The following is a 16,686-nucleotide window of genomic DNA, read 5'->3' on the forward strand; positions in this document are numbered from 1 at the left end:
GGGCATTCCCAGCTGGCCCTCTTCTCCACGGACCCGCAGCAGCGTGTCCAGCAAGGCCCGCGAGCTGCAGCGTCTAGGCATGCGCACAGTGTGCCCGCCACCGCGCAGGCGCACACGCCCAGGACGGCAGCCATTTCACGCGGCGGCTGGGCTGGAGGAGACAGCGATTGCACAGGCGCGCCCTGCGCGGCGGAGCCCCGCCTCGAGCTCGGCGCACGCGCACGCGCACACGACGCCGGAAGGGGCCGGGCCGGGGCGCGCGCCTGCGCGGTGCCGGGCCGTCAGCTGACCGAGGCGGCGGCCTCGCGGCGACAACCGACCGAGCCGAGAGGAGCCGCCCGGCGCGGCAGGACCATGGCCACCACCGTCAGCACGCAGCGAGGGCCGGTGAGGGCTCCGGCGAGGGGCGGGCAGGCGGCGGGCACCCGGGCGCCGGCTCCGGGGAGGCGCCTGCCGCTCTCGGCGCGCGGTCCTCCGGATGGGGGGGCCCTGCATCCTCCGGAGGAGCGGCCCCGCACCCCGACAGTCACCGACCGGGGGACCCGCACCCCGACAGCCAGCTGCTGGGGCCCCGCACCCCGACAGTCACCGGCCGGGGGCCCCGCACCCCGACAGCGAGCGGCTGGGGGGGCCGTACCCCTACAGCTGCTGGGGACCCGTACCCCTACAGCCAGCGGCTGGGGGACCCTGCACCTCAGCAGTGGCTAGAGGATCCCACCCCTGGGTTGCACTTGGGATTGGCTCCTGGATAAGACCATCCCGTCTCCCACATAGGCAACAAATGTCCCCACTTAGTGGCCATCATTCAAAACTTTGGTTTCTTCAGTTGCAAATTGATGCGTGGGAGGGTGAGGGGGGCCTGGGCAGACTGGGAGGGGCAGTGCCCTGTAGTGGACAGGCCAGGAGGACCCGCTGGGTGAAATCCCGCCGACTGGATGGGAGGCATTGGCCCTCCCGTGGGAAGCCGGGCCTTGCCAGGGCCGCGCACCCCCAAACTAGGCATGCACAGGTGTTGGGGAGAGTCCCTGGCTTGGCAGAAGCCCCCTTTATGGGGTGGGCTTCACCCTGCAGGTAGACACCACCGTCTCCCGTCAGAGTAGCTGCCCCTGCTCCCAGCTCTGGGAGTTGTGCACCAACATGTGGGAGCCCCCAAAAAGGGGAATGAAGAAGCGCCTGGGGGCTGTAGAGCATGTGGGGCAGGCTCCCCTGTCTGCTGGGGCCTCTGAAGCAGCCCCCCCCGAGCGTGGCGGGGGGGCCGTTGGTTCGACGGGCACTCTGTCCAGCGTGTCCCTGGCTGAGCAGGGGCAGGTGAGCAGGGCTGCCCTGTGAACACGCAGTGTTGGTTCCGGGTCAGCTGGCGGGGCCCTGGCTGCTGTCACAGTGCCCAGGTCCTGGGTACCCGTGGACTGTGAGTCACCCAGCAGTGTGGGCGCCTGGGGACGCAGGGGAGCTAAGCGGGCGCTGGGCAAGCTGGGAGGCCCGTGAGCAGCCGCGACTTGTGGGCACCACATGGTGTGGATGGAGTTTGGTGCCTGGCTGCTGTGGGCAGCGCTCTGTCGGGAAGAAGGTGCCGTGAGGGTGGGTTGACGTGGCCTGGCCTGGCTGCGTGGGGAGGTTTCTTTCAGGAAGGACTTCCAACCTGAGTCTTGAAGGGGGCTAGGAATGGGTGAGTGTGTGTGTGTGTGAATGGGTGAGTGTGTGTGAGTGTGAGTGTGTGTGAGTGTGTGGGTGAGTGTGAGTGTGTGAGTGTGTGTGAGTGTGAGTGGGTGAGTGTGAGTGGGTGAGTGTGTGTGTGTGAGTGGGTGAGTGTGAGTGGGTGAGTGGGTGTGTGTGAGTGTGAGTGGGTGAGTGTGAGTGTGTGAGTGTGTGTGTGAGTGTGAGTGGGTGAGTGTGAGTGTGTGAGTGTGTGAGTGTGAGTGAGTGGGTGAGCGTGTGTGTGAGTGGGTGAGCGTGTGTGTGTGAGTGGGTGAGTGTGTGTGTGAGTGTGTGTGAGCATGGGTGAGTGTGTGTGAGTGTATAGCTGTGTGTGGTGACCTTGGGGAGGAGGGTGGCGTGGGCAGGTCTGGAGGTGGAGCAGGCCCTGCTTGCCGCACGGGAGACCCCGTGGACCGGAAGGGCAGGCGAGCCTGGTGGTGCAAGCACAGCTCTGGGGCTGGGCTGGGCTGGCTTTATCTGACTGACACAGCACGCTTGGGTCTTTTGGAATGTTCTTGCTTGGCACACAGCCTGTTCAGTGCCTGCCTTGCCCTGGGACCTGCCAGTAGGACCCTGGGTCCCCTGTCCCTGAGTGGCCACTCCCTGTCGCTAGGCTGGGTTGCCTTGGCTTCTCGCGTCCTGATTTTCTGTTGCCTGTGTGGCCTTGAAGTCCACGCACTCTTGGCGCTCACGTGATTGGAGCCCCGCTAGGTCACAGAAGTGTTTGGGGAGCTGGCGCTGGTGGACAGTGCCCAGAGCGTCTGCCCCGGGCAGTGGTGCCTTGTTGTAAATGTGACTCCTGCGGTGGGGACGGAGCTGCCCAGGTTGGGGCCCCTGCACCTGCCCCCCACCTCGATCCTCAGTGCTGTTGTGTGTAGGCCCCGCGGGGTCTCCCGAGTAGCCAGGCCCCTGGGATCTACCCACACCGTGCTGGGCTCAGAACGGCTCCTGGCTGGGCCGCTGGGGACCCGTTCCTACCTGGGCTGCTGGTGCCCTTGCTTGGCAACAGGGAGGCCGGCTGGTTTCCATGGGATTTGTTCCCAGGAGTCAAGTGGCAGATCTTTTTTTTTTTTTTTTAAGGTTTATTTATTTGTTTGAAAGCAGGGTTACAGAGCAGGAGAGACAGACCTCCTCTTGTTGGTATATTCCCCAGGTGGCTGCCGTGGCCGGAGCTGGGCTAGGCGGGGGCCAGGAGCCAGGAGCTGCTTCTGGGTCTCCCACGAGGGTGCGGGGCTGTCTTGGGATTTCTCAGGCACATCAGTTGGGAGCTGGGTGGAAATGACCTTGAACTGGCAGCCAGGTGGGACGCTGGGGTTGCACACGGAGGCTCATTCGTGTTGCGCTGTGTGATCGCCACCTGCTCAAGCAGGGCTGTATTAACTCCTCGCCCGTCTGTTGTCAGTTAGCCTGCATGATGTTACCATGTGATGGAGCCAGAATCAAGTGTCTGTTCTGTGACTTCATGATGCGGCAAGAGTGAACTCTGGGGTCGGATTGAGATGGATGTGCTTGTTGCTCCCTGGGCTGGTGCCCAGCAGGACCTGGGGGTCCCCGGCTCCCTGTGCTGGTGACCGTGTGCCCAGCAGGGCCTGGGGGTCCCCGGCTCCCTGTGCTGGTGACCGTGTGCCCAGCAGGGCCTAGCGGTCCCCGGCTCCCTGTGCTGGTGACCGTGTGCGCAGCAGGACCTAGCGGTCCCCGGCTCCCTGTGCTGGTGACCGTGTGCCCAGCAGGACCTAGCGGTCCCCGGCTCCCTGTGCTGGTGACCGTGTGCCCAGCAGGACCTAGCGGTCCCTGGCTCCCTGTGCTGGTGGCTGTGGCCGCTTTCCTCAGCTGGGTTGTGGCTGTGGTTGGTTTGTTGGGCGGGACCATTGGCCACACCGTGTCTGCTTCTGGGGTGACTGAGGTGCTGCAGCCTTCGGAGACGTGTTCCTGCCTGCCCCTCTCGCCTCCCTGCGTGTGCGAGCATTTCCTGCTGGCGTCCCCTCCGATTTCACTTGATTTTCCGCTTCAGCTGCCTCTGTGGTCCCAGGTCCCTGCCGCACCTCATCCACCTGTGAGCATCTGTGTCACATTCCTTGCTGTCAGGGCCAGGGCTGGGGACAAGGGACTTTGGAGGGCGCCCCTCTGTTCAGAGACGGGAGGTCCTCCTGCCCTGGCGCCTCACGCCCTCACTCTCCCTGTCTCACTCTCACCCCCTGGCCCCCTCTTCCCCTGGCCTCATCCTCTCGCTCTCCTGCCCCCTCTCCCGGGAGCTCCTGGCGGCGCTGGCCGTGGTGCTGCCCAGCAGCCCGCTGTCTCATGCTGACTCTTGCCTGGCTGGCGTTTCTGTAATTCTTGGGTAGCTCTTGTTGGAAAATAAACCCACTCCATGTTTTGACCTTTCAGTGTAGCCTTAGTATCTCTCAAACACTGCCAGCCTGCTCAGTGAGGGCCTGGGGGCGTGTGATGGAAATGCAGCCTGTTGCCCCCCAGCTGTGCCCGGGGCCGTGCTGGTCCCTTGAGTCCAGGAGAGCCCACATTAACTCCAGAGCCAGGTCCCCAGGAGTCGCCCTCTGCAAGGTGCAGATGGCCCCGGAGGGTGCAGGCTCGTCCCTGTGTGCCCATCGGCATAGGTGCTTGGCACTGCATGGCACGGGAGCCCTGCTCAGGGCTCTGCACAGGACTTGCTGGCCATGTGGCTCGTGTCGTGGAGAGCTGGCCTGGGAGCCAGCAGCACTTGACCTCAGGGCCCTGTCCCAGGCAGAGCTCGGCACCGCGGCAGCTGCTTGTCGGTGCAGAGCCTGCCGCCGGGCCCTGTGGGGCACCTTTGGCCCCCGAGTCCCGGGGCTGGAGGAGCTGCTTTTCGTCTGCCAAGGCCGTTAGTATGATATCATTCATGGGCCACACAAGATGACGGTAGAAATTAACCTTCTGTGATTTTACTGAATTCTGAGTCCACCTGCTGGCAGTGGCCATGGCAGGCCAGTCCCAGGAATGCTCCTGGCCTTCATGGCCCTCGGCCGGACGCTTGGCACCTGTGTTGGGGCTGCTCGGTGTGCTGGGCGCCGGCATCTCCTTCCCTGTTGGTTGGTGCTTCTTCGGACTGCTCCAGAGGTACCCCAAGCGAAGTGCCCAGGCCTGTGGTTGGGGGGGGCTCTGCAGAGCCCTTGGGCACCACGTGCTCGCAGGCCCAGCTGCCAGGGAGTGCCCGTGGCCTCAGCCTGCAGGCTCGCGTGGCAGTGGATGCTGCGTGCCTCGGGCTGCCAGGTGCCCTGAGCGCAGCCTTCCCCCCAAGTGGTGTTGGTGCAGCAGGCGTCGTCACGCGAGGGTGTTTCCTGAACAATCTGTGCCCGTGAAGGGCAGTCCGCGTGCTGGCCCCGGGCACCCGCGGGCTCTTCTCACAGTGAGTGGTCACCTGACTGGCCTGGCCCCGAAGCCCTGATGGACACACCCTTGCCGTGTGGCCCTGCTGTGTGCTGTGCCCATAGTGAGCCGCTGCTGGGGTCGTTCCCAGCGTGTTGGGATCCTCGCCGAGGGTCCAGTTTCCCGTGGGTTGGTCACTCCCGCCTGAGGTCGTACCCTGGTCCACCTTCCTGGCCCCAGCAGCACCGCGTGTCCCACCATGCCTGCCTTCATGGAGGCACTGCAGGCTTGGGAAGCAGTGGAGGTGGGGCAGCCGAGGGCTTGGCTTTCTGTTTGCTTGTTGCTTCCGGGCCGGTCCGTGGGAGCCGCTGGTGCCTGCACAGAGACCCTGCGGCGGCTGGGACCAGGGCTCAGCACCTCCGTGTGCACCTTGCTGATGCACACACAAGGGAAGTGTGTGCGACCTTCACAATCACCCCAGATGCCGCCACCAGGCCTGTGAGTCAGCGGCGGGAACCGCCTCGCATCAGTATGGGGGGACACAGGCCCTTTTCTTTGGCCGCCGTGCTGTAGGTGAACATGCTAAGGCTTGACTGGGGAAGCGAGGGGTGCAGATGGGCCCTTGGACGCACACTGGGTGCCACGGCTGCCAGAAGCTGAGGGTCTCCGTGGGCCTGCGGGCGTGTGACGCTGTCTCCTGCCTTGCCTCGCAGGTGTACATTGGGGAGCTCCCGCAGGACTTTCTCCGCATCACACCCACGCAGCAGCAGCAGCAGATCCAGCTGGATGCCCAGGCCGCGCAGCAGCTGCAGTATGGAGGAGCCGTGGGCACCGTGGGCCGCCTCAGTGTCACCGTGGTGCAGGTGCGTGGGGGGAGCCGTGGGCCCTGGGCTCTCCTTTGTGGGGGCAATGGGGGGAGCTGGGCTCTGCTTTGTGGGGGCGGTGGGGGGGAGCTGGGCTCTCCTTTGTGGGGGCGCTGGGGGTAAAGTGAGCCCTGGGCTCTCCTTTGTGGGGGCAGTGGGGGCGGTGAGCTGGGCCTGACCCTGGAGCTGGGCATGTGGGTTTGGCTTTAGGGTTGCACTTCCTGTGTGGACCAAGGGGACTGAGTCGTCATCCTGGCTTTCCTGTCTCATGTTGGGCAGTGATGGACGTGAGCAATACTGTGTCCAGGGTTTTCCCCAGAATGGCTCGGGACCTTGGTGATGAACGTTGCTGGGCGTCTGCTGTGGGCCGGACCCTGTTGCTTCGTGGGCATGTCCCCTCGGGCCTCAGCTGCAGGGACACGGGCTGCTCCTGGCCGTACCCGCCCGAGCTCTGCTTGTGTCCCTCTCCTTGGTGGTGATAACGTTATTGATTTAAATCATGTGTATGACAGTGGCGTTGCTGTTGGTGGGTTATTCTTACTGTGCCGAATTAAGCCTGCTGTCAGAGTGGAAGCATGGTGTCCCTACAGCGAGCAGCCTGGTGGCCAGGGAATCGGACAGCAGGTGCCAGGGGCTGGGGAGAACACGGAGCCCCTGAAACTGGTGCTGCCCTTCTGCCAGGGCCCCATGTGCTGGGAAGTGGTCCTGTGAAGACATGGAACTGCCACCTCAGCCCCCTCGGACACACCCTTGACCTGGACAGTGGCACCATTGCAGTGTGGACTTTCTCATCAAGTCAGAATACACCCTCACGCGGAGAACCCGTGTTCATGACATCAAAACACCCTGTGAAGCTGGAGAGAGAGGATAAGCCTCGTGGCTCGTGGCTTTTTCTGGGAATGAGTGCAGTGGGGTCTTAGGGTGCTGGTGCACCCTGGCCGTCAGCAGCCCCCTCCTCTAGGTCATTTGGCCCACCTGCTGATAGGGTGACTTCCTGGGCACTGCTGCTTAATTCACACTGCGGCCCTTGGCTGCCACCTCCTGGTGCAGTGCCGCAACTGCAGGCCTTGCAGGTGTCTCCGTGGTGTCCGCCGCCCAGTGCCTCATGGTTCCCTCACGCCCACTGCAGGCAACCTGCCTGGCCCTGGTGGAAACCTGCACTCCTGGTTCCTGATGATGCCTCTGGTTGCTTCTCCATGGTTTCCATGTCCCTTTGGGAAATCCTTGTTCTGTGTGCTTGCTGCCTTGGTTGTCTGTCCCCACAGCTGCCTTGGGATGGAGTCCTGGAGTCTTTGCCTTCCCACTTGCCCCAGGGCCTGTGAACGTATGCAGGCCCACGGCAGCCACCCCACAAAAGAATTTTCCATCTGCTGGTTCACTCCCCAAGTGGCCGCCGTGGCCAGAACTGAGTCAATACAAAACTAGGAGCCTCCTCCTGGTCTCCCACGCGGGTGCAGGGTCCCAGGGCTTTGGGCTGTTCTGTACTGCTTTCCCAAGCTACAGGCAGGGAGCTGGATGGGAAGTGGAGCAGCCGGGATACAAACCCATATGGGATCCTGGTGCGTGCAAGGAGAGAATTTAGCCACTGGGCCACTGTGCAGCACCCACTGCAAGGCTTTCTAGTGTCTAGTGGACTTGTGTCCCGACTCCCTCCAGGTCAGATGGGTAGCAGTTCCACCCTGGCAGAAGACGCCCCAAGCCTCAGGCCATGCCATTTCTTCTCTCCCCTGACCCTTGGCATGGCCAGGGCAGCTTTCTCCCTGGGGTCTCCTGTGCAGTGAGGGGAGGCCCAGGGAGGTGGGCGGGCCGTTGCAGCTACTGCAGCAGTCTGGTCTTGGCCCTGGAGGAGGTAGCCAGGCAGAGCGGCAGGTGGGCATGATAGGGCGGCTGAGAGTACCCCCAGCCGGGGCTGCCCAGGCCCCGGCTGGGGGGCCGAGTGAGGGTGGCATCTGTGCTGAGTGAGGCAGGCTCGGCTCTGGGGCCTTGATGACTCAGCAGTGAGAGCCCTCTGTGAAGTGGGCTCAAATGCAGGCCACAAGAGTCTGCACGGAGTGGGGGGGCCTCTGCTGAAGTCTGCACAGAGTGGGGGGGCCTCTGCCAAAGCCTGCACGGAGTGGGGGGGCCTCTGCTGAAGCCTGCACGGAGTGGGGGGGTCTCTGCCAAAGCCTGCACGGAGTTTGGGGGTCTCTGCCGGAGCCTCGGAGCCTGCACGGAGTGGGGGGGTCTCTGCCGAAGCCTGCACGGAGTGGGGGGTCTCTGCCGGAGCCTGCACGGAGTGGGGGGGCCTCTGCTGAAGCCTGCACGGAGTGGGGGGGCCTCTGCTGAAGCCTGCACGGAGTGGGGGGCCTCTGCTGAAGCCTGCACAGAGTGGGGGGGCCTCTGCCGAAGCCTGCACGGAGTGGGGGGGTCTCTGCCAAAGCCTGCACGGAGTTGGGGGGTCTCTGCCGGAGCCTCGGAGCCTGCACGGAGTGGGGGGGTCTCTGCCGAAGCCTGCACGGAGTGGGGGGTCTCTGCCGGAGCCTGCACGGAGTGGGGGGGCCTCTGCTGAAGCCTGCACAGAGTGGGGGGGCCTCTGCTGAAGCCTGCACGGAGTGGGGGGCCTCTGCTGAAGCCTGCACAGAGTGGGGGGGCCTCTGCCGAAGCCTGCACGGAGTGGGGGGGTCTCTGCCAAAGCCTGCACGGAGTTGGGGGGTCTCTGCCGGAGCCTCGGAGCCTGCACGGAGTGGGGGGGTCTCTGCCGAAGCCTGCACGGAGTGGGGGGTCTCTGCCGGAGCCTGCACGGAGTGGGGGGGCCTCTGCTGAAGCCTGCACGGAGTGGGGGGGCCTCTGCTGAAGCCTGCACGGAGTGGGGGGCCTCTGCTGAAGCCTGCACGGAGTGGGGGGGCCTCTGCCGAAGCCTGCACGGAGTGGGGGGGGGTCTCTGCTGAAGCCTGCACGGAGTGGGGGGGCCTCTGCCGAAGCCTGCAGAAGGCCAGGAACGAAGGGACAGCAGCTGGACAGGGTGGCACAGGCAGCAAGGCTTGGCGTGTTCCCAGGGAGTGAGTAGGCCTTCAGGATGTAACTGCCGTGTTCAGTGAGTCTTGGCACCCAGCAAATCCTGTGTCAGCTGCCAGCTGGGCCTGAGGGGCCTGAGGGGGCTCGAGGGGCCCTGGCCTGCTGTGGTGGCCGTGGGGCCTGAGGGGCCCTGGCCTGCTGTGGTGGCTGTGGGGCGTGGGGCCCTAGTCTGCTGTGGTGGCCGTGGGGCGTGGGGCCCTGGCCTGCTGTGGTGGCCGTGGGGCGTGGGGCCCTGGCCTGCTGTGGTGGCCGTGGGGGCGTGGGGCCCTGGCCTGCTGTGGTGGCCGTGGGGCGTGGGGCCCTGGCCTGCTGTGGTGGCCGTGGGGCGTGAGGGGCCCTGGCCTGCTGTGGTGGCCGTGGGGCGTGGGGCCCTGGTCTGCTGTGGTGGCCGTGGGGCGTGGGGCCCTGGTCTGCTGTGGTGGCCGTGGGGCGTGGGGCGTGGGGCCCTGGCCTGCTGTGGTGGCCGTGGGGGCGTGGGGCCCTGGCCTGCTGTGGTGGCCGTGGGGGCGTGGAGCCCTGGCCTGCTCTGGTGGCCGTGGGGGCGTGGGGCCCTGGCCTGCTCTGGTGGCCGTGGGGTCTGGAGCTCAGAGGAGGTGTCCTGGTGGCGCTCAGGCGTTCTGCCGTTGGTCAGCGGGCTGTGCTCCTCAGGGTCTGGGGTCTGTGGGCAGAGATGGCAGGCTGTAGGTGGATGGCAGCTGGGTGAGGGATTGGTGCTCTCTCTGGAGCCAGGTTTGCATTTCCCTGGGGACTGGTGGCCCTGTGCTGGGCGTGTCTGCGATCCCGTTTCTGTGGCTTTGTCCAGGGTTCGTTGACTGCTGCCTTGTTCCTGATGCCTGAGGGTCTTTGCTCTGGAGACCAGCCCTTGTCAGTCTGCTCGCCTCTGCCTGTGATTCATACAGGCTCTCCAAACAGCTTTACTCTGACTTAAAAGAAAAAGATATGATTTGAAAGGTAGAGTAACAGAAAGGGAGAGACAGATCCTCCGTCTGTTGGCTCATGGCTGCAGCGGCCACAAGGGCCAGAGCTGGGCTGCTGGTGAAGCCAGGAGCTTCTTCCTGGTCTCCCACGTGGTGCAGAGGCCAAGGACTTGGGCCTCCTGCACTGCTTTCCCAGGCACGTTGGGAGGGAGCTGGGTCGGAGGCAGAGCAGCCGGGCGGCAGGCGGCTTTACCTGGTCCTGCACTAGCCCTGGGCCTCCGAGCTGTGCTGCACTCCCCTTGGCAGGCTCTCTCAGTCTAAGAGCGTTTGGTGTGTCCTAGCACGGTCGGTCGGTCACAGAGCTCATCTCCTAGGCTTTCTTGTCGTTGTCGGTTTGAGCCTCTATAACCTGCCTCATCTGAACAGCCGTGTCTTACTTGGGAGGTCACTCACTTATCCCAGGAAACTGGGTGCCTGCCTGGTTGGGTGGCTCTGTAGGGTGTGCCCTCTATGCTCTGGTCCAGCCCTCGTCCCTGTGAGCCCACCCTCAGGCATGGCACAGATGCGAGGGGAAGCAGGCCATGGTACCCAGCAGGTGTCCCGTACCGCCCGGCCCTACCCAGCGGGTGTCCCGGCTCCCTTGCTGCCCTGCTCGGCCCTGTCCAGCGAGTGCCCCGGCTCCCTTGCCACCCTGCCCTGCCCAACGGGTGTCCCGGCTTCCGTGCCACCCTGCCCTGCCCAGCGGGTGTCCCGGCTCCCGTGCCGCCCGGCCCTGCCCTGCCCAGCGAGTGCCCCGGCTCCCGTGCCGCCCTGCCCTGCCCTGCCCAGCGAGTGCCCCGGCTCCCGTGCCGCCCTGCCCTGCCCTGCCCAGCGAGTGTCCCGGCTCCCGTGCCGCCCGGCCCTGCCCAGCGAGTGTCCCAACTCCCATGCCACCGGGCCCTGCCCAGCAGGTGTCCCGGCTCCCGTGCCGCCCTGCCCTGCCCAGCAGGTGTCCCGGCTCCCGTGCCGCCCTGCCCTGCCCAGCGGGTGTCCCGGCTTCCGTGCCGCCCGGCCCATGAGCCCCCATAGTGTGTTTCTGCGGGCTGGGAGGAGGCATGCTGGGGTCATGGTGCAGCTGTGTTGCGGTGTGTTGGAGTAGCTCCTTCACACGTCTGGGAAGGCCAGATGGGATCCAGAGGCCCAGTGTGAGTAGGCTTCTGCCTTCTCTGATGGTCAGGCCTTGTTTTGTCGAACTTTGTTGCAGGCAAAGCTGGCAAAGAATTATGGCATGACCCGCATGGATCCGTACTGCCGGCTGCGCCTGGGCTACGCTGTGTACGAGACGCCCACAGCGCACAACGGTGCCAAGAACCCACGCTGGAACAAGGTGGTCCAGTGCACGGTGCCCCCGGGCGTCGACTCCTTCTACCTGGAGATCTTCGATGAGGTGAGGGGTGCCGCTGGTGCCCATGTGCCATGCTGTGCTGATAGCGGGCACGCTCGCTTGGCTGCCTTTGAAAGAAAATACCCTTCTCAACTCCTTTGGCCCAGAGCACCCTGGTCACTGGACTGGGTGGGCCTGTCCTGCCCTAGGCTCCTCCAGGGAGCCAGACATGGCCGACCTGAAGGCAGGCTGGGCGTGCCTCGGGAGTGTCCCCCGGCCTGTGTCTGGCCACGTGTGCTTCAGGAGCGTGTCAGGATGGAGGCCCTGGAGAATCTGTCAGATCGAGACCAGGCTGGGGACAGCGGAGGAAGGGCCAGGGCCATGGGCAGCCAGTCCTGCCTCTGCCTGTCTGACCCTCCGGGGTGAAGGGGGGCGTGCCCCGTGTGGTGGGGCTCTCAGATGGTGGCCTGCGGGGCAGGGCCAGGCAGGAGGGCAGCCTGGGGCCTGGGGCACAGCAGCCTGGAGGGCTTCCGACAGCCTGGCCCTGCCCCATCTGCCCGTGGTCCTGAGGCTGCTGGGAGGGCTTGGGTGGGCTGTTGGTGGGAATCTCGGAAGGAAGGCTGAGAGTGGGCACCCCAGCTGATGGCCTCGCTCCTGCTGCCCCCAGCGCGCCTTCTCCATGGATGACCGCATTGCCTGGACCCACATCACCATCCCCGAGTCGCTGAAGCAGGGCAAGGTGGAGGACGAGTGGTACAGCCTGAGTGGGAGGCAGGGCGACGACAAGGAGGGCATGATCAACTTGGTCATGTCCTACACGGTGAGTCCCTGACGCTCCTGCACCGGTAGCCGCACTCGCGGCAGGGGTGGCCTGCGCAGTCGGCTCTGCTGGGCAGTTCGTTAAAGGCAGCCTCAGCCTCACAGGCCACGGGTCCTCATGGTGTCTTCCAGGGCGGTGGGGATCCCTGAGGAACAGATGCCAGCAGAGCCCAGGGAGCGGGCCCGGGGCTGTGGGCACGGCTGCCCCCTCTGTCCCAGCACAGCCCAGGGAGCGGGCCCGGGACTGTGGGCACAGCTGCCCCTCTGTCCCCAGCAGAGCCCAGGGAGCGGGCCCGGGGCTGTGGGCACGGCTGCCCTCTGTCCCAGCAGAGCCCAGGGAGCGGACCCGGGACTGGTGGCACAGCTGCCCCCTCTGTCCCAGCAGAGCCCAGGGAGCGGGCCCGGGGCTGTGGGCACAGCTGCCCCCTCTGTCCCCAGCAGAGCCCAGGGAGCGGGCCCGGGGCTGTGGGCACGGCTGCCCTCTGTCCCAGCAGAGCCCAGGGAGTGGGCCCGGGGCTGTGGGCACAGCTGCCCCCTCTGTCCCCAGCAGAGCCCAGGGAGCGGGCCCGGGGCTGTGGGCACGGCTGCCCTCTGTCCCAGCAGAGCCCAGGGAGCGGACCCGGGACTGGTGGCACAGCTGCCCCCTCTGTCCCAGCAGAGCCCAGGGAGCGGGCCCGGGGCTGTGGGCACGGCTGCCCCCTCTGTCCCCAGCCCTCCCGCCCTCTCGATCGCACAGCCTGGAGAGGCGGTGTCCTGTACTGTGGTCCCCGCCCTAGAATGGTCTCCTGCTGTGGGCCGGGAACTCTGGAGACTCTGCTGAGAGAGGCCACAGCCCTAGGGGTCGTAAAGCAGTGGCGTGGTGTGCTGGGTAGTGGCCCAGTGGCTTGGGGCCTGCCGTCCCTACTCTCTGGGGACAGCTGTGGCTGCTGGGACTTGGGGAGCTAAGGAGGGATGCTGAGCAGGTCCTGGGTTTGGGTCTATTTATTTATTTGAAAGGCAGGATTGGGGAGGGCAGGAACGAGATCTGTGTGCTGGGCCATTCCGTAATGGCTACAGTGGTGGGAGTTGGTCAGGTTGAAGCCAGGGCCCAGGAGCTCTGTCCTTGTCTCCTGTGTGGGTGGCCGGGGCCCCGGTGTCTGTGCGTCAGTAGGAAGCTGGGACTGGGAATGGTGGCAGGTGCTCTGGGAAGAGGCCAGCGCCTCCCCCTGCAGGCTCTGAGAGCCAGCAGGGTGTCATTGCAGCAAGCCCTGGTCCCTGCAGACACAGGCCTGATGCTCACGCCACCCTGTGCTCCTGGCCGCCTGTTCTTGGGCAGGCCGCGGCAGCCCGGGGGGCCTGGTGCCCTGGGCACTGTGCTTTCTGGTGTGACGGCTGTGGTGGGCTTAGCACTGTGAGGTGTGTGCTGGGTGTCTGCCTGACTCCCAGCCGGCTCGGTATTGCAGGCCCTGCCCGCTGCCATGATGATGCCACCCCAGCCTGTCGTCCTGATGCCGACCGTGTACCAGCAGGGCGTCGGCTACGTGCCCATTACAGGTGGGTGGCACTCCTTGGATGGGACCCCGGGGCAGAGCAGCTGAGGGGAGGGGGTTCTCGTACTGAGCTCCCCAGGCTGGGTGCAGTGCAGGCCAGCATCTCCCGTGGGTGAGGTGGGCGGGATCGGTTTTACCTCATAGGCACGGGGGATTTCTACACGCGTGAGTGAATGCGCTGCTGTGGGGACGCTCCTGCCGCTGAGGGTGGGTGACTGCGCGGCGCACTCTGTGTCCACGGTCACGACCGTGGCTGGGCCGCCCGCAGCTTCCCGGGGCTTCACGTGCTTGGCAAGTCCTCTCGCTCGGCTCCCTGTTCTCTTTGTAAACGCCTGTGAAAACGTGCGGTCTCTGAACAGAGACGTCATGCTGCTTCCAGATTTCGCGGAGAATTTTACAGGAGAGTACAAGGGAGGGCATACGTCGTTGCCCAAGCGTTGTGATCATGACGTGACATGGTCCTACTGCGCTGCGTGGACGTGCGTGTCACGCTGGCTGGAGCAAGTCCCCGTCTCGCACTTGTGCCAGCCCAGGGGTCCTGTGGGGTGGGCCTGGCTTCTGGGGGAGGCGGTTCCCGTGCCAGCCCAGGGGTCCTGTGGGGTCAGCCCGGCTTCTCTGGGGGAGGTGGTTCCCGTGCCAGCCCAGGGGTCCTGTGGGGTTGGCCCGGCTTCTCTGGGGGAGGCGGTTCCTGTGCCAGCCCAGGGGTGCCATCCACTGCTGTCAGTCACTCAACCACTCGGTTCATCCCAGACGGGGCCAGAGGGAGTCCCTCTGGCTGAGCGTGACAGCAGGCCCCTGGCTCACCCTGAGCATCCCTGCCCCACTGCTGCCTGCCTGCTCCAGGCCCCGACCTGCTCTCGGGTGTCCGGGGAGTGCTGGGGGAGCTGAGTCAGCCGGCCTCACTGCTGGCCTCCTGCTGCCCGGGGCTGTGATGGCGGCACCCCCACAGGCGGCACCCCACAGGCCGCAGGTGACAGCGGGCAGTGCTGAGCCTGCCTTTGTGAAAACCCAAGCTCTAATGATGCGTGGACTCTGTGTGTGGACAGGGTGCGTGTACCTGGGTTGTGCGTGCACTGTGTCTGGGTGTGTAGGTGCCTGTGTGCGCTTTGTGGGTGTGTTGTATGTGGTTGTGTGGAGCACGGAGTGTGGCCCCTCCTGGAAGGCACTTGTGCTCTGTGGGACAGTGTCAGCCCCACGTGGTCCTGGCAGGAAGTGGCTTCCAGGTGGCTAGTGGCCCAGCTGTCCCAGGGCTGCGTGGGATACCCGCGTGCTGTGTTGAGTGCCAGGCTTGAGTGCCACGCATGACTGCTGGTGCTCTGTGTGAGCACCTGGGGCCCTGCCATCTTGGCAGGGGACCCGGGGAATTCCTGGTGCTTGGCTCTAGTTGGCCTTGTTTTGGGGTGGCCTGGGGCAGATCTCTGCCTGCCTGTCCCTCTGCTTTTTTTTTTTAAGTAAGACTTATTTATTTTTATTGGAAAGTCAGAGAGGAAGGTGTTCCGACCGATGATTCACTCCCCAAGCAGGCTGCAATGGCTGGAGCTGAGCCGATCCAAAGCCAGGAGCCAGGAGCTTCTTCTCGGTCTCCCATGCAGGTGCAGGACCCCAAGGCTTTGGGCCGTCCTCTACTGCTTTCCCAGGCCACAAGCAGGGAACTGGATGGGAAGCGAGGCTGCCAGGATTAGAACCGGTGGCCATATGGGATCCCGGGATGTGCAGGGCGAGGACTTTAGCTCTAGGCTACCGCGTCAGGTCTAGTCCCTCTGCTTTTGGTTTAGTTAGTTAGAATTCAGAGGTACTCCTTGGGACTGTCCTGACCATGGCTGTGGAACTCCTGTGTGTGCTCCCTGCACACTGGCTGCTGGCTGGGTGGCTGTGGTTGGGCAGAGAGGCTGTGTGGTATCTGCCGTGGAGATGCATGTCCGTGGGATAGGACCTGAGCTGTCACCACGGGGCCTTGGTTTCTGCGTGGGAGCACCAGGACTTGGATGAGACAGGCTTGTGTGGGGTGTGCGCTGTGCTTTGCAGGTCAGGGACCTGGGCCTCTCGAGGGGAGAAGGTTATGCATCTGCTCCGTGGGCTGTGCCCACGCTGTCGCCTGTGTCCTTGTGGGCCCGCGTGATCTCCCCATGCTGAGCACACGCTGTCCTTTGTGGCCCTTGCTGTCGCCCGTGTCCTTGTGGGCCCGCGTGATCTCCCCATGCTGAGCACACGCTGTCCTTTGTGGCCGTGATGTGTTGACCAGTGTTGGTGTTTTGCCCCCAGGAATGCCCGCCGTGTGTGGCCCTGGCATGGTGCCCGTGGCCGTGCCCCCACCGGCTGTGAGCGCTCCGCCCCGCTGTAGTGAGGAGGACCTCAAGGCCATCGAGGACATGTTCCCCAGCATGGACAGGGAGGTGATCCGGTCCGTGCTGGAAGCCCAGCGCGGAAGCAAGGCTGCGGCCGTCAACTCGCTGCTGCAGATGGGCGAGGAGTCCTAGGGCCGCCTGCCCTCCATGCCTGCCCGCCCACGGCCCCCGGGCTCATCGTCCCAACAGGTTTCCTGGCACAGAGCGCCCTGGGGCCCCTCCTCGCACCTGTGCTCGGACATGTGTGGGTTCTCCCTCCCACAGCCATTCTGGCTGGCCAGCCCATGAGGGTGGGCAGCCTTTCCTTGTCTTGGTTGGAGGCCTGGGTGGGGGGCGCCCTGCCCCTTGCCCCGACGCATGCGGCCACTTTGCCCCGCTGGCCCTGTGGGTGGCAGGTGGGGGCTTGTGGGGACAGAACTGTGATTGAAGGCGTACACAGTCCATTGACACCGACTTAGGGGTTATTTTTAGAACTTACATGCTAAAATCTACGTCCCTCCCTTGATGTTCTTTTGTGACCCTGGGTTCCACCAGCGCTGCTGCAGCCAGCTGAGCGAATGGCTTCCTGTTAGAACCAGCCAGCGTCTCTTGCTGCCTGGTCTGGTCCCGGTCTGGCCGTGCCTCAGTGGCACATTCCAGCATAAAGGGGAATGAGTCCTAGTCTGTGAAGGAAACAAGGTGGCTGGCCAGGTGGCCCTGGTCATCTGTCCTGCCGTGTCCTGGGGCCACTGCCCCTGTGGCCCGCCCTGTGCGCAGCAC

General features: G+C 64.9%; 1 protein-coding gene across 1 annotated transcript; it reads left to right on the top strand.

Annotated features, from left to right (window-relative positions):
* Positions 1-253: 253 nt before the first annotated feature.
* On the top strand, positions 254-16,418 carry TOLLIP (toll interacting protein). Its single transcript, XM_058662687.1, has 6 exons — positions 254-387; positions 5,751-5,900; positions 11,115-11,297; positions 11,902-12,054; positions 13,496-13,586; positions 15,845-16,418. The coding sequence occupies exons 1-6, from the start codon at positions 355-357 to the stop codon at positions 16,057-16,059; spliced, it is 825 nt and encodes a 274-aa protein (XP_058518670.1). The 5' UTR covers positions 254-354; the 3' UTR covers positions 16,060-16,418.
* Positions 16,419-16,686: the final 268 nt, after the last annotated feature.

This window comes from Ochotona princeps, chromosome 4 (assembly GCF_030435755.1).
Source record: "Ochotona princeps isolate mOchPri1 chromosome 4, mOchPri1.hap1, whole genome shotgun sequence".
NCBI lineage: Eukaryota > Metazoa > Chordata > Mammalia > Lagomorpha > Ochotonidae > Ochotona > Ochotona princeps.

What these genes read in the sequence shown, in the direction of transcription:
- TOLLIP (XM_058662687.1), top strand. Translation starts at nt 355, where the DNA reads ATGGCCACCACCGTCAGCACGCAGCGAGGGCCG. An exon ending in TCAGTGTCACCGTGGTGCAG is followed by an intron (nt 5,901 to 11,114) that starts GTGCGTGGGGGG and finishes ACTTTGTTGCAG; the next exon opens with GCAAAGCTGGCAAAGAATTA. An exon ending in ACCTGGAGATCTTCGATGAG is followed by an intron (nt 11,298 to 11,901) that starts GTGAGGGGTGCC and finishes TGCTGCCCCCAG; the next exon opens with CGCGCCTTCTCCATGGATGA.